This window comes from Medicago truncatula, chromosome 7 (genome assembly GCF_003473485.1).
Source record: "Medicago truncatula cultivar Jemalong A17 chromosome 7, MtrunA17r5.0-ANR, whole genome shotgun sequence".
Taxonomy (NCBI): Eukaryota; Viridiplantae; Streptophyta; class Magnoliopsida; order Fabales; family Fabaceae; genus Medicago; species Medicago truncatula.
In genome coordinates, this window is record NC_053048.1 from 51,639,046 (window position 1) to 51,661,324 (window position 22,279).

The 22,279-nt window shown below is 32.2% G+C and overlaps 2 protein-coding genes across 2 annotated transcripts; one reads left to right on the forward strand and one right to left on the reverse strand.

Annotated features, from left to right (window-relative positions):
* Positions 1-324: 324 nt before the first annotated feature.
* LOC11421507 (cellulose synthase-like protein D5) lies at positions 325-5,326 on the forward strand. The gene is made up of 3 exons (XM_003625891.4): positions 325-1,582; positions 1,902-2,703; positions 3,299-5,326. The coding sequence occupies exons 1-3, from the start codon at positions 645-647 to the stop codon at positions 5,072-5,074; spliced, it is 3,516 nt and encodes a 1,171-aa protein (XP_003625939.2). The 5' UTR covers positions 325-644; the 3' UTR covers positions 5,075-5,326.
* Positions 5,327-10,019: 4,693 nt separating this feature from the next.
* LOC11430017 (probable galacturonosyltransferase-like 7) lies at positions 10,020-11,802 on the reverse strand. Its single transcript, XM_003625892.4, has one exon. The coding sequence runs from the start codon at positions 11,251-11,253 to the stop codon at positions 10,171-10,173; it is 1,083 nt and encodes a 360-aa protein (XP_003625940.1). The 5' UTR covers positions 11,254-11,802; the 3' UTR covers positions 10,020-10,170.
* Positions 11,803-22,279: the final 10,477 nt, after the last annotated feature.

Here is a 22,279-nt window from a genome sequence, read left to right on the forward strand (position 1 = left end):
AAAAAATTACAGCATGAGTTAAATCAACTCTCTGTATGATGGTGCAGTAACAATATAAAAATAAAAAAAAATAAAAAAAAAAAAAACAGATCTCTGCCATAAATCTAATTTTTGAATTTGTTATTTAGCCCGTCATCATCATTTAATTATGCCAACTCAATTATAATTATGAGAGCTGCCGTTAATCAGCAAAATTTAATTTTTACGTAATAATTTGTAATTTGAAAAGCTATTATTCGAAAAGTCACATCTTGTTCACACACAAAAAACAGACACACACATTCCATGTCATGTTATTGGACCGTTTCAGTTCAAAAAGTTGAAACTCCTTTAGTTGACTAAACTCTCAAATGAACCGTTTCTTATATTAGAAAGGAAAAAGCAAAAAACGAAAGCATATCCAACGGTCCAGATCTATCGACCGTTGCATTTAAATCCCAACTCAACCCTTTTTTCTTCTTATTCAAATTCGACCGTTGTCCATTTTCAAACCCTACTTCATCTTCTTCTACTTCTTCATCTCACTCACTTTCCTCATTCACTTCAACTTCACTTTCCTAATGTGTCACTGAAAAATCTAATTTTTTTTTCTTTCTATTCTTACTTTCTCATTCTTTCTTTGTTCTTTGAAAATTCCAATAAACATGGTGAACACAACATCTTCTTCCTCTCCTGTGAAAATCACTGTCTCTTCTGGAGGCAAAACTGGAGGAAGCAGAAACATGGGTTTAACAAGTCCACTACCACGTTCTTCAGTCTCTAACAACAACAATTCACCTCTCAGCAACCGTTCAAACCGGCTTTCCGGCGGCGGCGCCGCCATAAGAAGGTTATCAGGTGGTGGAGGTAACTATTCATCCATGTCCAAAGATGATGTTACAGAAGACACAACAACATCGGAATATGTTTCATACACAGTTCATATTCCTCCAACACCAGATCGCATGCCACTTTCATCTTCACAAACAAGCCTCCCCGAAGAAAACAACAAAAACAACAGTTTCATCTCTGGTACGATTTTTACCGGAGGTTTTAATTCTGTTACACGAGGCCATGTCATCGAATGCTCCAACGAAAGCAAAGATCTACCGTTAAAATCTAAACTGATGTGTGGAATGAAAGGCTGTGATGAAGAAGCGATCAAGGGTTGTACTTGTGAATGTGGTTTCAAGGTATGTAGGGATTGTTACAAAGAGATTTGTGGAAATGGAGGTGGTGGTAAATGTCCAGGTTGCAAAGATTCTTACAATAATGTTAGTGATGATGAAGAAGAGGAAGAGGAAGAGGTTTCTGAGTGCGAAGATCAAGCTCAACCGTTACCTTCTATGGCAGAATTCAAGTTGGACAAGAGGCTTTCTGTTGTGAAATCGTTTAAAGCTCAGAATCAGAACCATCCACCTGATTTTGATCATACTCGTTGGTTATTTGAAACTAAAGGAACTTATGGTTATGGAAATGCTGTTTGGCCTAAAGATGGATTTGGTTCCAATGGTTATGAACCTCCTCCTGATTTTGGAAAGAAATCTAGAAGACCCTTGACAAGAAAAGTTGGTGTTTCTGCTGCTATTCTCAGTCCTTATAGGTGAGTCTTTTCACAATCCAAGCTTTTCTTTTTGTTTGAAATTTGAATATTAATTTGAAAATATACAACCTTTTGCTTTTAGTTGGTGAATTTTTTTTATTCTTTTTAAATATATCATTTTTTGTCGGACCAAAAAAAAAAAATCATTTTTTGTTCTTGGTTCTTGATGTTTTATTTTAATACTTGCTAAATATGTTCATGTTAGAATTGGTTATGTAATGTAATATTCAATTTAGAACCAAAATAAGAAAACAACTTGTTTGAGTAAATTTAAGTGTCCAATTTCTAATGTATTTGTTTGGTTTGTTTGTTGATTAAGGTTGCTTATTCTGATGCGTCTTGCTGCACTTGGTTTATTCCTTACATGGAGGATTCGACACCCAAACCATGAGGCAATGTGGTTGTGGGCAATGTCAGTGACTTGTGAGCTATGGTTTGCATTTTCATGGCTTCTTGATCAGCTTCCAAAGCTGTGTCCTGTGAACAGAGTTACTGATTTGTCTGTTTTGAAAGAACGGTTCGAGTCTCCAAATCTGCGAAACCCGAAAGGGAGGTCTGATCTCCCTGGAATTGATGTCTTTGTTTCAACTGCAGATCCAGAAAAAGAGCCACCTCTTGTAACTGCAAACACCATTTTATCTATCCTTGCAGTTGATTATCCTGTGGAAAAAGTTGCTTGTTATTTGTCTGATGATGGTGGAGCTCTTTTGACATTTGAAGCTCTTGCTGAGACTGCTAGTTTTGCAAGATTTTGGGTTCCTTTCTGTAGAAAACACCAAATTGAGCCAAGAAATCCTGAAGCTTATTTCGGTCAGAAGCGCGATTTTCTCAAGAACAAGGTCCGGTTGGACTTTGTTAGGGAGAGGAGAAGGGTGAAGAGGGAATATGATGAATTCAAAGTGAGGATCAATTCCTTACCTGAATCAATAAGGAGAAGATCAGACGCTTACAATGCTCACGAGGAGTTGAGAGCCAAGAAGAAACAGATGGAAACCGGTTCAGATGTATCAGAACTCAAGGTTCCTAAAGCAACTTGGATGTCTGATGGTTCTCTTTGGCCTGGAACATGGTCATCAGCAGAACCTGACCACTCCAGAGGTGACCATGCTGGTATAATTCAGGTAACTTCTTCAACATTATCAATTTCTTGGTGTTGTGTCTTGTATGTAATAATGTAGTGTTTTTGAATATGGATATAAGATATTAGATAGATAGATCACTATCGATAACTATAGTGTTGTGTGTTAACTTCTTCAACATCATCAATTACAAGGTGTTCACGCGTCTTGTGTCTAAATAATGTTGTGTTTCATGTGTACTAATATAGTGTTTGAATCATAGATATTAGATAGATCACTATCACTAAGTGTAGTGTTTGAATCATAGACTCGGGCAACTTCTTCAATTCAGCATTATCAATTACTTGGTGTTATGTCTTGTGTGTAATAGTGTTGTGTTTCACGTGTACTGATGTATGTAGTGTTTGAATCATAGATATTAGATAGATCACTATCACTGACTATAGTGTTTGAATCTTTTTTTTTTTGTTTGAATAAAGTGTTTGAATCTTAGATTCGGTAACTTCTTCAGCATTGTGTCTTGTGCGTAATAATCCTAACATTTTGTTTTATGTGTGCTAATGTAGTGTTTGAATGATAGATATGAAATATTAGATCACCATCACTAACTATATGCTTAATTGATCTGTTTTTCCAGGCAATGTTGGCTCCACCAAATGTAGAACCAAAATATGGTTCAGAAGCTGATGGAGAGAACTTGATTGACACAACAGATGTTGATGTTAGGTTGCCAATGCTTGTTTATGTGTCTCGTGAGAAGAGGCCGGGATATGATCACAACAAGAAAGCTGGCGCCATGAATGCTCTTGTTCGAACTAGTGCTGTCATGTCCAATGGACCATTCGTTCTCAATCTTGACTGTGATCATTACATCTACAACTCCTTGGCCTTGAGGGAAGGTATGTGCTTTATGCTTGACAGAGGTGGTGACAGGATATGTTATGTTCAATTCCCTCAAAGGTTTGAAGGTATTGACCCCAGTGATCGATATGCAAACCACAACACCGTGTTCTTTGATGTGAGCATGAGAGCTCTTGATGGTTTACAAGGTCCAATGTATGTTGGAACTGGCTGCATATTCAGAAGAACAGCTCTATATGGTTTTAGTCCTCCTAGAGCTTCTGAACATCATGGGTGGTTTGGCAGGAGGAAGATTAAGTTGTTTCTGAGAAAATCAAAGGTGTCAAAAAAGGAAGAAGATGAAGTTTCTGTGCCAATCAATGATCACAATGACGACGATGCAGATATTGAGTCCTTGCTTCTTCCCAAAAGATTTGGAAATTCTTCTTATCTAGCTGCATCCATTCCAGTTGCAGAATTCCAAGGAAGATTGCTACAAGATTCCAAAGGAAATGGAACACAAGGAAGGCCTGCAGGTTCTCTTGCCGGGCCTCGCGAACCGTTAGATGCCGCTACCGTTGCTGAGGCAATTAGTGTCATATCTTGTTACTATGAGGATAAAACTGAGTGGGGGAAAAGAGTTGGATGGATATATGGTTCAGTTACAGAAGATGTTGTTACCGGTTACAGAATGCACAATAGAGGGTGGAGGTCAGTTTACTGTGTGACCAAAAGAGATGCTTTTAGAGGAACGGCTCCAATCAATTTAACAGATAGGCTACACCAAGTGCTTCGTTGGGCAACAGGGTCCGTCGAAATCTTCTTCTCAAGGAACAACGCGTTATTGGCAAGTCCTAGAATGAAATTCTTGCAAAGGGTGGCTTACTTCAATGTTGGAATGTACCCTTTCACTTCAATATTTCTGATTGTGTACTGCTTCCTACCTGCATTATCCTTATTCTCAGGACAGTTCATAGTCCAATCCTTGAGCGTAACATTTCTAGTATTCTTGCTTGGAATCACAGTCACACTATGCTTGCTTGCACTGCTTGAGATCAAATGGTCAGGAATCACTTTACATGATTGGTGGAGAAATGAACAGTTTTGGTTAATCGGCGGAACGAGTGCACATCCTGCAGCTGTTTTACAAGGCTTGTTGAAGGTGATAGCAGGAGTTGACATCTCATTCACACTAACATCAAAGTCAGCCACACCAGAAGATGGAGAAGATGAGTTTGCTGATCTTTATTTGGTGAAATGGAGCTTTCTAATGGTTCCTCCAATCACAATTATGATGGTGAACACTATTGCTATTGCAGTGGGAGTGGCTAGGACTCTTTATAGTCCATTTCCACAATGGAGTAGACTAGTTGGAGGGTTGTTTTTCAGCTTCTGGGTTTTGTGTCATCTTTATCCATTTGCAAAAGGGCTTCTGGGAAGAAGAGGAAAGGTTCCAACCATTATCTATGTTTGGTCTGGATTACTCTCAATCATTATTTCTATGCTTTGGGTTTATATTAACCCTCCTTCTGGTGCAAGACCACAGGATTATCTGAATTTTCAGTTCCCTTAGTTTGAAGAAGTGAAGTTACTCTACTTCATGTATTTGTCTATGCTGTAATATTTTAGGTATATTTTACTTTCTGTTATCTTGATGGTGTGACACTCTCTCCATATACTACTAGAGAGAGAAAAATAGGAATTTGCAAACTTGGTGCTGTAGTTAGTTATCAGTCAAATTCTTTTGTTAATGTCTCAAATGACTGAGATAATATCACTTCTCCTATTTGTCTAAAAATGCATTCTAGTATTCATATCACTTTTATTTCTGGATTGCCATTATAGTATTTTTTTATCACTTTTCTTTTATTTAATGTCTCATGAGACATAACATATTTAGTTTTCGGTTGGAAAGATCCTAAACTAGTTTGAAGACATGAGAAAGTGAGAAACCAAACCTACCAAAATAATTAGAAAATTATTAATAAAAAAACATTAAACAAAAGAGTTTAATGTCTAACGTCAATATGATTCATTCTCCTCGAAACTACCTTTTATTTATTTATTTTAAGTATTCGTTATAAGATTTGTTTTGTCATACTATTTTTTAGTAAACCAAATATAACTGAGATCCATTCTAACAAATGTTTTTTCATATAAATAAGTTAAGAGTTGAATCTTGAATCAAATAGTTAAATACATTTGTTAGAGAATCTATTACTTATATTGGTACCCTTGTCCGAATGAGTTGTGCACCGGTAAGTAAAAGTGAAGGTTAATTTGTTGGTCAATTCACCAACAATTGATCCGATCCGTTCAAGTGATAATGAGTTTGGACTCCTCAATCATGTGGTCAACAATTTAATTTTTTACTTATGTATATTGAAAAAATCCGGGTAAATGAAAATAATTCGCCTTGTATTGTATATTTATAGATTCTCTAATAAAGATTAGTTACTACTAAATAACAGTGAAAACTTACTATCAATATCATAGTAACTTAACATAATTTGTTGGTCAATTTAACTGTTTCATTATACATAAACCATTTTTATTATTGTATCAATAAATCTCAATAAAATGACTTTTTAATCTAATGGTAATTTTCTTTTTTTTGGGGTGGTGCTAAGTTAATTTTGTTTACTACAGTGACGAGTGATGACAATTCATTTTATTTCTCAAGAAAGACAGCTCATATACAAGAACAAGATTCCACCGACAGCATGAGCTTACGAAATTGGCATTTGGATTTGCATTAAATTTCCATTTTGTGCTTATAGTATGCAAATGATTGCGACGTAGTCTGATAGGGACACAGACCTATTTGTCATGGACCTTGTTATGTTCTTTTGCCATGGAAATATTGTCCTATCATACCACCCCTGAACCATAAGGAACGAAAATCATGTTTCATATGTACACTCAAAAGAGATAGCAGCCAATTGATCAAAGATATTAGGCTCAATTCATCCATTTATTTGCCGTTTACAACAAAGCTATGAAAATATAATAAATTGTTGATCACCTTATAAAAGGGTACAGGTTCCAATTTCATTCACATGAATCAACTAACTTTGCCTGCTTAAAATTTGGTGCGAAGCAACTCCTTTTAGTGAAAATTCAATTCAAATATATTTAAACTTTTTTGGTGAGAACATTTTTTTTTTCTCTCTCTCTTTCTATTGGTCAACAACACTACAGAGTGAAAAAAGAAGAAAGATAGTAAACAAATGATCTGAGTATAAAAGAGATAATTATTCAAAAGTTGTCACAAAATAGTTATATAAATATCCTTTCTCATAATTTATAGCAGGTTTTACAACAAATTAATTTTTAGAATGAAAAATGTTGAAGAAATCACTTATTTCAAACATAATTTCAACAAAATTTATTTTATAAAACTATTATCTATCGCATGCGATAATTCAAGTTTGGAAGAGCCAAAAGCGACTCTGATGAATTCAATATTTTTGAAGAAGTTTAATGACTTAAAATTGATTTTGTCCTCAATAAAAAAAAACTCATTTAAATTTCGTCATATACTCTTCTTAAAACTCCTTGAATCTTCCCTCAATGTGTAACCCAGTGGAATGAATTCGTAAAAGGAATGTTATATAAAAAGGTTAAGGGTTCAATCTCACTAACAAATTAACGACTAATATTTGTATATTAAAAAAACTAATTTAATAAATACAAAAAAAAAAAAAAAATCCAGTGCGGTTAGCTGTCCTTGAAAATTGGTTTGCTTTCAACCTCATATAATGTCATCTTTAACGTCTATATATCCATCTTTTAGATCCGTCCAAAACATATAGAGACATTAAATCAAAAAGCTTGTATTCTTTTTCTTTTTATAAGAAGAAAAGAACTTGTATTTATTTAATAATGATATTACAATAACGGTATAAAAGATGACCATATCAAAATAAAATATTTATTCACTTTTCCACGTCCAAACCCGTTAATATTAGTTTGTAAATATTATCCTAAACCCAACATTGCATATCATTCCATTATTTAAATATCGATTATATAACAACAGCTAGCAATGCTTAAAACCAAGGACACTCTAATGCATGCTTTTGAATATAGTATTCGTTCAACTTGGGTTGCATAGTTAGTATGTGTATGTTTAATTATACGGCGACGAGAGTGAAATGATTTGCATTTGATGTTTAAATACATTTATGTAAATACGAGTTGAATTATAAATTTGTGTGTAAAAATCAATTTTTTAATTAAAAAAACTATAAAGTATAACTTCAAGAAGAATCGATTCTTGAAGCAAAATCAATTTTACTAAAAAACAATCAAACATTTCATAATCATAAATATATACCTCCGAAATCAATTTTGGTACACTTACATGTAGAAATAACCACACACTTAATCTCTGCTTGTATTCGTTGTAACTTGATTTTAAATTCAGAATTTCTAAGTTGATAAGTTGGTTATACATAATTTCGTTGCAAATTATTAACGAAGTTGAAGATTGTTCTTGACCTTGCATAAGGATGAAACATCTCTACTCTAAATTTTACTAAATTTTATCTTTAAAAAAAAATAAAAATTGAAAGGTCAACTTCCTACCATCGCATGTATTTTGCACGATTGCTACTTCTTTACTGTTTTCTCTAATAATTATAATTATACAACACATATTTTTTTTAAATAAATAAAAAAATACATCTATATATATTTGAGGAAATTATATATGTATATTTAAGTCGAGTTTGATAACACAAGTTTATGACCTAAATAGAAGTATTAAAATGTTAGAATGTTGTTTAACGTGTTTGAAAAGAAAAAAAAGTACATGTATATTTAAAATATGGAATATTCAATAAGTAGAACCATGTGTTGACACCAAGGGTAAAGAGAATTGACCCGAAAACCCTGGTTAGAAATGAGAAAGAGAAACACTTCACATGATTTTTTATTAGAGAGGAAAATAAAGCAATGGGGAGAAATTAATTTAAAATTATCTAACAATATTTTAAGGGGGTGGGGTGGGACGCAAAATCCTTCGAGATCACTTAGAATTTTAGAAATACCCCCATTCTCCCCTCATGAATCAAAAATTGAGATCATTTGACCTCCCATTCACTGTATTTAAATCCCTTGCACCGAGGACTCTCATCTCATTTGGATGTAGAAGTGAGTCTCACTCGTGCATGTTATTCATTAGCACCTAATAAGCATCGAATTCATCCATCTAGCAAGTCTATTTTTTTTTTACTAAATATAACCCCATTAATATTTCAATAATATTAATTCATTTTAACAAAGTGATCCCTAAAAATACAGAGAAGATCTTTCATAATCACATTTTAAATAGACTACAATTTTTTATCCCGTCATTTAGAACATTTTGAGCCGGTCCTTGTGAATTAACTCAATTGGTATGAACAATACATAATATATGTAAGGTTCAGATTCAAATCCGACCACCACAAAAAAAAAAAAAAAAAAATCTTGAGCCGAGGTATCGGTTTCTTTAAACAATGGAACCATAGCGTAACATTTTTCTTTTGTTGCACGAGAACTACATGATAGTGTGAGTTGCATGCATATATTTGTGCAAGGTATCGTTCCATAACATCATTAATATGTTTGGATTGAATAACGTTAACATGGTGAAACCAACAGGTTCGTTATTTGCTCTTGGTTGGAAATGTTTTTAAGCGCCTATTTAAGTTGTGCTAGCTACTAAATTGGTAAACGAGTGACTAACATGAATGGTCTTAAGCCACATGTTAAATGATTCTAGTTTATCTTGAAAGTAGTAAAATGAAAGAATCCAACAGTGTCAGAATTTATGAAAAGGACATAATAGTGTGGGGTCAAAAACGTAGAAGCATAAATAATCTGACGGTGGAAGAGAAAATAGAACAGAACAAAGCATTGCCAGCTAATATGCAAGCGGAGCAAAGGACAAATTGACAGTGACGTACGGACAAAGAAAATTGAATTGAATAGCATAACATAGCATATACTAATACAAAGAAAAATACAATGTTATAAGCTCAAAAACGCTCCGTTCCGCCACTGCTACCAAACCTAGCATCTCTGCCAACACAATCCATAGCTTAGCTTCACTCGTTAGATTATTTGTTTTCATGTATAAATATGCCGACTAAATTAGATACTTCATGTGAATCATGTCTTCAAATATATATATATATATATCAAAAACTTATTGCAGACGTGGACAGCTAAGCTATCCACCATGCATCATTTAATAACATACGTGTCTTCCACTTCCACCTTATTATCAATGTTTAGCTGCTTTAACATCTGTTTCTGTTCCTTCCTTGTCCTCTTTGGCAAGTAGCAATAACATGCCACTTCCCAACACACACAAATTCAACAGATAAAACATAAAAATCTCAGAACTTCTCTACCGCACGCACCGATAGGGCATCAAATTTAATGGGTTAGTAATTAAATGCGCTAACTTTTCTTCAAATTACGGATAAGCTTAACCGAATTCAAGGTTTCAAACTTCAAACATAATATGAACAAAAACTGAAAATCAATGACTAAATATCACTATCTGGTTAATAATCTCATAAGTGGAACAAAAAAATTAACCAAAATAATCAAATCAAGAGTACAGTCACAGAGTAGAGACATTTAACAGAAAAAAAAAATGAATCAATCAACTAGCTATAATGATTCATATCTGCGTCTATGTCCATACAAATCAAAGGGTTCCCAAAGTGCATCAAGAGGACAAGGTTTTGATTCATCAAGTCTCCTCCATGGTTTTCCACTACCAGACCAATGCAACAAACTAACAGGACCAGGATGCAAATCTCTACAACTACCTTTCACATTATCACCACCTAAACCATGTTGATTCCACCTATGCTCAATTGCCGCCACGTGTCCTGCAAAAACCAACAGAAACGGTGGTAGTGACCCAAGCTCGTAGATCCTTTCTACCTTCTGAATTTCCATCCACCGTTCAATCCTCTCCGTGTACCCTTTCTTCCTCCACTTCACTAGATCCATCACCATCACCCCAGTGTTGAAGTAACAAGCTTTTCTCTTCTCAAACGTCGTAGAAAACACCGGGTCGGACCAAAACGCCGCCGTAAAATACTTGGTGAAATTAGCATGACAATATTGCGGTGCTCCGATTGTATTCAACCCTAAATCAGTATTCCACAGCTTCGCAATATCGTCTTGTAAAACAAGATCTGAATCCAAGTAAATCACTCTTTTCACACAACTTTCTAACAGATCCGCTAGATAATTTCTAGCGTAATTCAAAGGCTGTTCAAGCGCTTGTCTCACAGAAGTTGAAATCAAATTCTTAACAATATTCCGATCGAAATAATACACCTTGAATCTCAACTGCGGAAAAGTTGTTCGAACCAATGTTTCCAGATCCGTATCTGTAACAAGAAAGTGAAAAAAAACATTCTCTGGACAAGAAGCGTGATAAAGAATGGAATGCACCGCAGCGATTGAACCACGAAGATACTCGACATCGAGTGTAATAGCTACATGAACCAAACTTGGATGACATGCACCGATTTCCCTTGAAATCGGTTCGCATTGATCGGCATTACGAAAAAACGGAGATGTGTGAAAGTAGAAACGGTAATCATGGTGAGGAATATGATGAATGATAGAAGATCTTATGGCTAAAGCTGGGTAATGAGATGAATGGAGGGAGGGGGAGATGATGATTACGGTCATAACGGCAGAGAAAAACCGTGAAAATTTGATAATCGACGACATTGTTTGTGTTCTAGGGTTTGATTGAAATTTTTGTTTTTGTACAAAACCCCCCTCCTACTCCAGAAGTATATGTAATGGGTGAAGATTTGTATATATGGAAAGAAATGAATGGGAATTAATAGGAATGAGAAAATTTCTAGGGTTTCCTTTTTGTGAATTGGGGGAAGAAGAATACTATAAAAAATAAAAAATAAAAAGGAATTGGTTCTTTTCTCTTGTTGTCTTGGTTGGTATGAGTGTCAGTGAGAGTAAGGATGCCGTGAGAAGGGAGAAGAATCCATGAGCATGATAGATAGGTGCTAAAGTACGCACCTTGTTTATTGGTAGAGATTAGTAATAATAATCTTGTTGTTTTGATTCTGAATCTTTTGTTACCATATTTTGGACATTCAAATTGAATTGAAATTCAATATGTGGTGGAGAAATTAAATTGAATAGGATTTAGGAAACGAGATGAGATGAGATGTGGGACGGAGTGGTGCAGAAAGACAGCTTTTCCTTTCCAGCTTTGCAATTGCCTTTTCCACCACTGATCAAGTATCGAAAATCAAATATTATTCAACACTTATTAATCAATTATTATTTTGCTAATTAATTAATTGTAATTATCGCCATTTACAAACATCATATGTACAGGTGTTCTTTATAAACAAAACACCCTAAACTCTGGTGTATATCTCTTTTTTCGATTCGGATGAATTAGGAAGGAGTACAGAACCTCTTTATTTCACAATTAATGTGTGTGTATATATTTTATTTAATTTTTAAATCGGATATCTTCACGCACAAAATAAAGAAGACAAATCTCTAGACTCTTGTCTATTTTTGGTCAAAAACAATAGATAAAAGACAAAAAAAAGGAGTAAGAATATAACGTGGATTAGAGAGGGTTGTTTAAATATTATCATAAAGAAAGAGGGCTAAAGCCCAAAATTACAATGGTTCAAAATGATATAATTGAAATTATGACAAAAATTCTACCCAAAATCACCTATTTCTTTTATATTTTATAAGGGTATATTTCTATGATTATAAAAAAAATTATACTATGTGCGAGACTCATGTGCATGACAAATGTTTTGTCTAAAGATGTAAAAAAGGATAATTGTGTTAAACATTTCAGAACGCAAAGGATTAAAATGAAAAAAATAAAAAGATAAAGGAGTGAATCATTATTTGAAATTAAATTAAAAGACCACAAATGTAATTTTGCCTAAATCATATGTGATAAATTAGTATTATTTATATTATCTGTGGTGGTGCAAATAACAATATGGCTAAGTGGGTTGGTGATTATTTTGGGCTTCGGTTGTCACTGGTTTCAGATATACGTTTCCCCTCTTTGCTATTGATCGCACCTAAGATTTTCTAAAAAATCACAATGGGATTTCCCCTTGTACCTTGCTTCTCACACACATGCTTTGTTCTTAAAAGGAATATGATTTGATTTGTTTCCTTTTTATAAATCTTTCTTTTTATACTCCCATTTACACAATTTTTAGACCAAAACATTTGTATTTTATTCCATCCAAGTATTAATTCTCAATTTTCAAGCAATATATTTTCCTACTTTTTCGTAAATAAATTCATGAACAGTCACATGTGCATAAGCAATATATTCTTCCTTAAAAAAATTGTGTGACCTTAAGGCTTTGTTTGCGAGTTTGAAGGGGAAGAGATGAGAGGGTAATGGAAAAAATGAAGGAGCAAGTGGAAGAAATAGAGAACATTGGGAGAGAATGGCTCTAGGGGGTTAAGTTTTCTTCTTGATAATTTTTTTTGCTCATTTGAGAGAATTAGAACGTTGTATTGGAGGAGGGCTTTTGAGGGTTTTAGAGAGTGTTCATATGAATTCTTCAAATTTAATATATGTTGTTATAAATATATGAATCATAAACATTAGTTTATGTCCTTCAAAAAAAAAAATAAGCATTAGTTTATCATTTTCTAAAAAAATACTCTTTTAAAAAAATGTGAAAGATTTTTCTATTCTCCTCCATATTTTCATCCCCAAAACCCCCTCTCCCCCCTCCCCTCCCTTCCAAACTCCCAAACAAAACCTAAAGGTAAGGTTTTCCACCAATTTTCTCATCTACTATTTTTGTCTCTGATTTGTCTCTAATTCTAGTGTTTTTCCAATCAATTTTTTTAATCTTCCTCTTTAGTTAGTTTTTCAAGGGACTCAAAGAACCTTGTTCTAATAAGTAAAAGGCCTAGTGTATAGGTTTTAAAAAAGAAAACACGATGCATGGTGTGTGTGGATAAAGTTTAATTTTTGCTACGTTTGATTGCCAATACGTGATTTTAAGTAGTCATGAATAAGGTTTGGATTTATATTCTTTCTTTCAGAAAAATGAATAATGTTTTGATTTTTATATTGATATATGATTTTCTTGGTGTTTGTAATGAATGGTTTGATCGTTAGTTATTGGCATAGGAATATATGACTTTGGATGATCTTAGCATGTTTTGAGTGAAAATGTCATGAATGAATGATGTAAAGCATTGAAAATAATGTAAGATAATATCTTAGTAGGTTGTGTGAGATGTTTTTGAAATTAAGGTTAAACAATATTTCTTCTAGTCATTTGTACGAATTTTGATTTAGCCCTGTAAAAAAAAAATTAGATGTCATTTGCCATAAAAAAAATAGATCCCCTTGTCACACAAAAATTCTATTGGAGAATAATAAGATCTTTGCGATTTAATAAATTTCTGAAGATTCACAAGGATAAATTATTTAATCAGCCCTAATTAAAAACATGACAGATATTCTTGAAATTTCATGTGTTGACTCATTCGTACTATATTTAGCAATTCTCATTATCATATGCAAAACTTTCAATCTGGATCATCTTTATTTTTTTCCTCTCATTTCTCCCACATCTACATTACATGGAAGAGATAGACACCACAATTTTGATAAACTTTAAACACAAGCGAAATTGAATAAACAATTGCTTGTGTCTATCTCTATTTTAATTTGGAAAGAAAAAAACAGAAAAATGAGAGGTTCTTGGCTTGATGAGAGAGTAACTACTGAAAATTGTACAAACTAACATATGAGATTTTTAGTAAAAGAACAAAACTAACATGAGATTTGGATCAATACGTAACGTTGGGAAATACGTAGACTCTAACCACCCCAAACTTCGAGTAATTGACTCGTTATCATTTTCTTAATCCATCTACTAGCATTTTTCCTTACGTGCTCGGTTCTCAAGATTTATGTATCTGAGTTTATAATTTATTTATCATTTCGTCTATCTATCAAAATAAAATAAAATTGTGGTCCTCTATTTGCGTATCAGCCTCATAACATCTGAGAAAAAAAAAATGCATTTCCGCTTACAACTTGATAATAATATTAGAAGAAAATTCTTTCAATTTTTTTTTTTAGAAGAGATTGTACCCATAAAAATATTAGAAGAATAATTATCATATATATATATATATATAGTATTTTAAAATTATTATGTTGAGGCCTTCCGGAAGAGAAAAAAATAAATAAACAGGATGATAAGATCTAAACGTGAGGAAAAGTAAAATTGCATTTACCAAAGAGATTATGCTATAAACAAAGCATATCTATATCTATAAATTATGATGGCACTCATGACTGTGAATTGATGCACTAGTTAATTGTATTACAAGCAAAATTAAACAAGAAGTCATTAAAATGATGAAGAAAATGGAAGGGAAAAGGGAATAAACAAACTTTTTTCAAGCTGTTTTTGAGCCCAATTTTGATGGTAAATTATCGAGTGGAACCAAATGTCCCTGAGCCACAACCAACGAGTTATACATATGAACAAGCATTTTATTATCGTACTCCTTAGGTTGTGGAGCCCTCCCAAATCCACCAGTGGGGTCATTGAAGCTAGTCAAATTCATTACCTTCGAGTTAGCCAAACCAAGCATCATCCTCACATAGGAGTCTCTCATCCACACCATCCATTTCTTAGGAGAAGAAATTGTTGGAAATTTTATCTTAGGAGAAATTTTGATCCTCCATTTCTTCTTTGTTCCGGTGGTTGCTCCTCCTCCAAGTTTCACCGTGTTCGTCTTTCGACCTGACTTGTTTATTCTTTGATATGATCCCTTTCTTCTCTTCCAGTACTTTTTCAAACTCCTTTGCATGCTGGTTGTGATGCATTCCATGATGGTGTCCTTTCTTTGCTGAAACACGGAAATTAAATGAATGGGAAGGTAACAATATGTAACAGAAGGGAGGTAGAGTAGAGTTGGTACGAAAGTAATGAGGGAGGCAAGTCAGTTTGGTATGTGTGTGCATATGTGTCAATATATATATTTATACATTGAAAACCTAATTTTTTTTTTTTACATTATCAACAAATCAAAGCCAATGAGGGTTAACTGTTATGTATAGTGAAAGATGTGAGATTTCTATGTTTATTTTTCAATCGGACACTCCTTAAACAGGATTTACGTCCAACTAAATATGATTAAATTCAAAGATATTTTTTTTTAATGATCGGACATGTATGTTGATGAATTAAGGGTGTAAAGAATTTTTATTTTTTTATTTTTTTGGGTCAAGAGTGTAAAGAATATTTATATTGATGGTATATATAAATTGTTAAAATATAAGTATATTTTATGGTCTTATAAATGATGTGTTATACCTTTCAAAAAAAAAAATTATGTGTTATAAAAAAATATCGTTTGAAACAAGAAACATGAACTTTTATAAATAACAGTGATTAAAAAAATTGAGTAAAATCAGAATATTGGCAAAAAAAACAAATTTTTTTAGAGGGATCAAAACAACTTTTTTGAGGTGAACAAAAATTTGATATAATTTGATAGACCAAAATCATATTTGACCCTTGTACCAAAAAAAATCATATTTAACACTAATTAAATTTAATAATATTATTTTACTAAAAACCAGTTGTATTTAAGTGTTGGACGGTATCTGTATTGCTGTAATTCTGTATTATTTTGTTGGTAGATAAAAAGTCGTGTGATACTTTTAATTGATCCCACGAATGTCACTTTCCATAACGAACGATGTAGGATCGATTGAAGCAGTATCCCATTGGGTTAGTATATTTCCCTTTCCGGGTTACTAATACCATAAATCCATCACCCAATTGATAACAATACATCTATTCATAGTATCAGTTTGTGTGAAAATGTTAGCATTTAACAAGAACATGTTAGTTAGGCTAGATATTGCCAGGAAAAAAATTAGTTAGGCTAGGTGTTGTGATCCGAACATCATGGTATTAATAATGAAGATAGAGTATCTCAAAGTGATTGTAAAATGATGGAAAAAATATTGCTCCGTTGAAGGAGCTTTTTTACCAGAATTTATAGAGATGATGATACCTAATGGTGGGAGTATACCTCTAAATAATCTGATATTCAAGTTAGTATATGATTAAAGTAAATGAAATGTTTACATCAGTTCATGTGTATGCGCCAAACAATGATGATTCAATAATTTATATCATTGTCTATTTGATTCTTCATAGATAAAAATATTCAATAGTTTTGGTCTAGGTACAATATTCATTTTTAATAACAACAAAAATTATTCAATACATTGTAACAAAATAATTAAGTTAATGGAGACATCAATGCAATGAGCATAGACATTTCTATGTCTTGAGGGATGCAATTTGCATCTCAAAGAGACATTGTAAAACGACCATCTGTGTCATCGTTAATTTGTACATATAGTGTTAACTCATAAGTAAGAGTTTAACATTGTATTCTCAAGCGACAGAGTTGAAATACCACAAATGGTTGTCGTTAAATGTCTAGTAATGTCATTTTGATTAATAAAAAAGTATATTCCATTCCTCAATTTCATTTAATTTTTAAAAATAAAAGGCATAGCCGTGGGTTATGATCCTCTCCATTTATGTGTTTCTCCATTTCTTCAATTTGAGATAAAGACACATAAAATCTTGAAAAATGTAAAATATAATTAATGATGGAGGGAGACCCACTTAGTGGTCGGATCCACCATCTATTTTTTGTGTCTATCTCTCTCCAACTTGCAAAACTCCATTTATTTTGTCAAATGGAGAGGATCTTCACCCCATAACCGTAGAGGTGTTCACAAGTTGGATTGAACGATTTTGATCAAACTTGTTATCCAACCTAATCAAACTTAATTGGTTTGCTCTAAGCAAGAAACTTTGTATTTTTTTTTCATCAATGATTGTGACATAATATTTTAACGAGTTGTTTTGGGTTGAATCAACAACCCTGACATAATTTCTTTTTTATAAAATTAACAAAAAATATATAACATTTGAATTTTACCCTTTTAAATTGTTACACTTTTTTTAATCTAAATTATTAACATTTGAATTTACTAAAAATACTTGAACATATTGTTAAAAAAATGTAACAATTTTTTCAACGGATTGAATTTGTGGGTCTACACGAATTTGAAATCATAAACTACTAACTCGAAACCATTTTGAGTTTAAATGAATTAATTGATTTTGGTCAAACTCAAACTTGAGCGGATTCAAATGATCGTCCGAACATTAAAACCCAACGTAACTATTATACAAAGAATGGAACATATTTCATTCATCTCTGTATCCAAGCACTCATTTGATTTTATTTTTGTTCCTAATTGTAAATTCATTTTCAAATACTAAATGCATTTATTATTATTTTTCTTAAACGTACCCTTAACTAATACTATTGTCTTGAAATATGAAAAATCAAATTTAATACACATACAAACTAAAGACAATTTGATCCAATATTAACATACAAAATAGACACATTGATTACATTAACAACTTTTCTGAGGAAGTATGACATTAACTTGGGAAGGGGTGGCTTCAAATCGATTTTGAAAGATAATAAAAACAGAACAGTTGTGGTCTCTATGGTCATTAATGAAGTCTGCAAGGGAGTTTGCGTCCTCCATCTTTCGGTTGGTTGTTGAGGAGGTGGAAAAAGATAACGGAAACAAGTCAAACAACACTATTTATCTCTTTTTTTAAGTGTAAACTCATAAATTTTTTGTTCAAAAATAATAATAAAAAATTAGCTTATACGTACATTAAAAAAAAATTCCGAACAAATGTTAAGTGTTCTAGTTTAGAACTCAAAAATAGATGTATGAACTTTGGGATGTTGATGTTTTGTAGTAATTTACGTCTCCCGCGTCAACGGAGACGTAAATTAGTTTGATGCTTAAGTTAAATAATACAGTGTTATTTAAACATCTATTTTCATGACAACTTTTGAGACAACTAAAATTTTATAAAGAAAATTAAATATTGACACAAAAACCAAAGTAAAAGAGAGAAAGTAAAAACATAATGTAAGTATGTGAGAGAAGTTGTCATAAAAATTGTCAAAAATTGGTTGTTCAAATATCATTTCTCTAAGTTAAAATGTCTCCAAAATAAGTGTTAGGATTTAGAATGATGAAAATGTAATATTGGGCTTGAGCCAGCTTCAAGTTCAATTTGGGACATTAAGGAATTGAAAAAACAAAATGACAATAATATGTGGAACTCATGCACACAAGACAATCATGCAATTTAAGCAATTTCAACTTTTTTATTGGTTGATTGAGTTAAAAACCATGAAGATTAAGATGACAGTTTTAATATAGTATTTTTAGTGGAATGAATTCCTTATAGTTTTAATGTAGTATGCAATTAAATAAAAATAACAATTAAATATAATTGTTTTAAAGATTTCAATTTTTTATTCCTTCAAAAAGTTAAATATCACATATTCAAATGTACTGAAAATACGAATTTTCATAAAAAGAACTTACCATTAAAGATCTTTAAAAAGTATTTGTAGGTATTCGTTAACATTTATCTTTTGTTTATTTAGGTCTGGAATGAACCGTAAACAAGTTTTTGTCTTATTAATTTGCTTGTTTTGGTTTGGTGTTAGGTTCTATTGACTATCCTCTTGCATAAGCTACATGGGGTTTGTAAATTAAGGATTTCTTTATCAAAAAGTTTGCTACATATTCACATGATTTTTTTTAGAGGATACACACGATTTGAATATGACAATTTCCATTTAACGGAAAAATAATAAGAAATCTAACAATTAACAAAGACCAGGTGATTGTTTGATCCTTTAAAAAAATAGCGATTGATTATTGTAAAAAAAAAAAAACAAAAAAAAAACGATTGTTTGATTAAAGGTGGGAACTCTCAAACTTTACAAAGATGTTTGATTTCTATCATTTGTCATGCGAATATATATCTGAGTCTTCTAGTATAGAGCTACTCGGTCTCGAAAGCACAAACTAAGGACCATGAATGAATTACCAAAGTTAACTTAAAAGTATACAATATGGAAGCACAAATTAAGGACGTGAACTACCATAACAATAATTTACCTATAAATTATACATATGGAAGGCAGAGAAAGAGCAAATTAATCAAACATTGAATTATGGAGTACACAAAGTGAGAATTCGGGTTCGAGAAGAATATTGCTTGAAATGGAACCAACGTTTCACCGCTATTCTTGTTATAATAATCTGGAGGTACATAATATGGAAATGGTGTTCCTGGTGGAAAATATGAATTTTGTGGTGGGTATGGAGTCATTGGTGGAGATTCACAATTATTTGGACATGGTGACTTTGGAGCTGGTGGAGGTGGAGGGCATTCGACGATTGCTGGTGGCAGAGGAGGTGATGGCGGTGGCGTTGGTGGAGGTGGTGACGGCGACGGCGGTGGTGGACACTCTAACACTTTTGGAGGTGGAGGTGGTAGAGGTTGGCATGGATTCTCACACTCAGCACACATTGTGCATGGAACTTGGTCTTTTGCTACTAATGAAGTAGCTTTGGTGTTGGCTGAAAATACAAGCATGAAAATAATAAGCAAGAAAGGCAATGAATTAGCCATATGATTTTGAGTTGGGAATTGTTTGTTGAGAGCAAGGGGATAAACTAGCTAGCTAGGTGGAACTAAATCAAAAATAAATACTAGTTATTATTATGTCACAAATTAAGGTTTTGGATTGGGATTTTTATAGCGATATGCACGTTTATAAGAGTGGCAATATATTTTTTTATTGAGGGGGAGTAGCAAATATATATTGGTGACCGCACCAATTGTCGGTGTAACAATGATATTTGAACATCAATTTCATTGACAACTATATTGATAACTATATTTTTACAAAAAAAAAGTATGCGTTGGTACAAAAATTAAAGTAATAGAGAGAAAGTAAAAATATAATGTAAGTATATGAGAAAAAATTATCATAAAAATTGTTAGAAAATGATTAGACAAATATCATTTATCTTGTCGGTGTATTACCTTCTACGGCATTGTCTCATCATCAAATCTATCAAACATAGCTTGTAAAACACACAATTTTATTGATTTCATTCCACTCCCGCACACACAGGACAGTAGTGGTGTGATGATAAGGGTAAGTGCAATAAGACTTTTTAAAATGTTTACATGCATTCACTCTTTTATTACATAAATTTATGTTTCTCGTGAGTTTAGCTCAGTTGGTATGGACCTTGCATAAAATATGTAAGGTTTGGGGTTCAAACCCCAACCACCACAAAAAAAAAAGGATAAATTTACATGGGTTCTCGTGAGCATAGCTCAATTGATAATGACAATGCATAATATATGCAAGGTTCGAAGTTCAAACTCCGACAAAAATAAATAAATTTAAGTGGATTCCACTGTATTAAATATGGTTGCTTTTGTAATTTAAAATTTGAACCTAAATTCGTAAGTTGGATGAGTCTAAGGTACTGTTTGGCCAGACTTTTTTTTCGGTCTAAAAGTTACTTTAAAACAAAGTTAAAATAAAGCCCTTTAAGAAAAAAAAAAACTAAACTTGTTTGGTTTTCTTTATTTTTTTTAGTTCTAAAGTTATTTTTAAGTTAAAAGTTGTTTGATAAAATATTGTACAAAACTTTGAATTTATTATTTTTTGTGGTGTCCGGGGTTCGAACCCGCGACCTTGCATATATTTATGCATTGTTTATATCAACTAAGTTAAGCTAGATAATAGTTTTTTTTCTCTTCCAATTATACTGTATAACAAATTTTGTTATAAGAATATCATATTTTTGGTGTCATTTAAAAAGATAAAAATTTATATTATACGATATTATATTTGTTATATTGTTGGTGTCATTGAGAAAGATATGTCAAAGTTTTTTAATAAGAGAGATATGCATAGTTTGTTACAATATAAATGTGTAAAATATATATATATAAGTATAATTTTTTTAGGCATCTATACTTGTACTTTTAATTAAAATCAAAATTTTATAAAAATAATAATTATACGCATTACGCAACACTAAAAAAATTATATACATTAGTGTAACAAAAAAACAGACATGCGGACATAAAATACGCTAACGTGTGTGTGTATTTGTGAGGTTGAAAAAAGGGAGTAAAAATATTTGGTGTCATTCAATGACAACATTAATAAAAATATTTGTGAGGTTGTGATAATTAAACGATATTAAAATTAAATATATAAGTGATAAAAGATAATAAAATTCCTTCAAAAATAGATAATAAAATTAAATTAATCCTCCTTTAAAAAAAATTATATGGACTGGTTAAAAAAAATTAAATGGAAGAAAAAAATAAATTGAAACATAATATTAAAAAATAAAAGAAAAGGTTGCCTGCATGAGTTGAAGAGATGTGCTTGTGAAATAAATTACGGAGAAGTAGTTTTTTGAAGTAGTATTCAACAACTTTTGGTTAAAGCCCAATTCATTCAATTTTATGCCTTCTAAAAAAATGTACTTTTTTTCAAAGGTACTTTATTGATATTGTGTTTGGTCTAACTTCTCCTTAAAATTGTAGAGAAGCTGAAAAAAAAGCTAGGCCAAACGGTACCTAAGTCATTTTGTCCCGGGGCGAATGCTTTTGGACAAATCACAAATGGAATAAATATGGCAACCCAAAAAAAAAAAAAAATTGTTGAATGATTAAGTATATTTTTATATTTAGCTATTCTAAAATATTTTTTTAGCTAATTCAAACAAGTCTCT

Excerpts from the sequence above, each read along its gene's own strand:
- LOC11421507 (XM_003625891.4), top strand. The coding sequence starts at position 645 with ATGGTGAACACAACATCTTCTTCCTCTCCTGTGAAAATCACTGTCTCT. Across the intron at positions 1,583-1,901 it reads GCTATTCTCAGTCCTTATAG|GTTGCTTATTCTGATGCGTC; the intron begins GTGAGTCTTTTC and ends TTGTTGATTAAG. Across the intron at positions 2,704-3,298 it reads ACCATGCTGGTATAATTCAG|GCAATGTTGGCTCCACCAAA; the intron begins GTAACTTCTTCA and ends CTGTTTTTCCAG.
- LOC11430017 (XM_003625892.4), bottom strand. The coding sequence starts at position 11,253 with ATGTCGTCGATTATCAAATTTTCACGGTTTTTCTCTGCCGTTATGACC.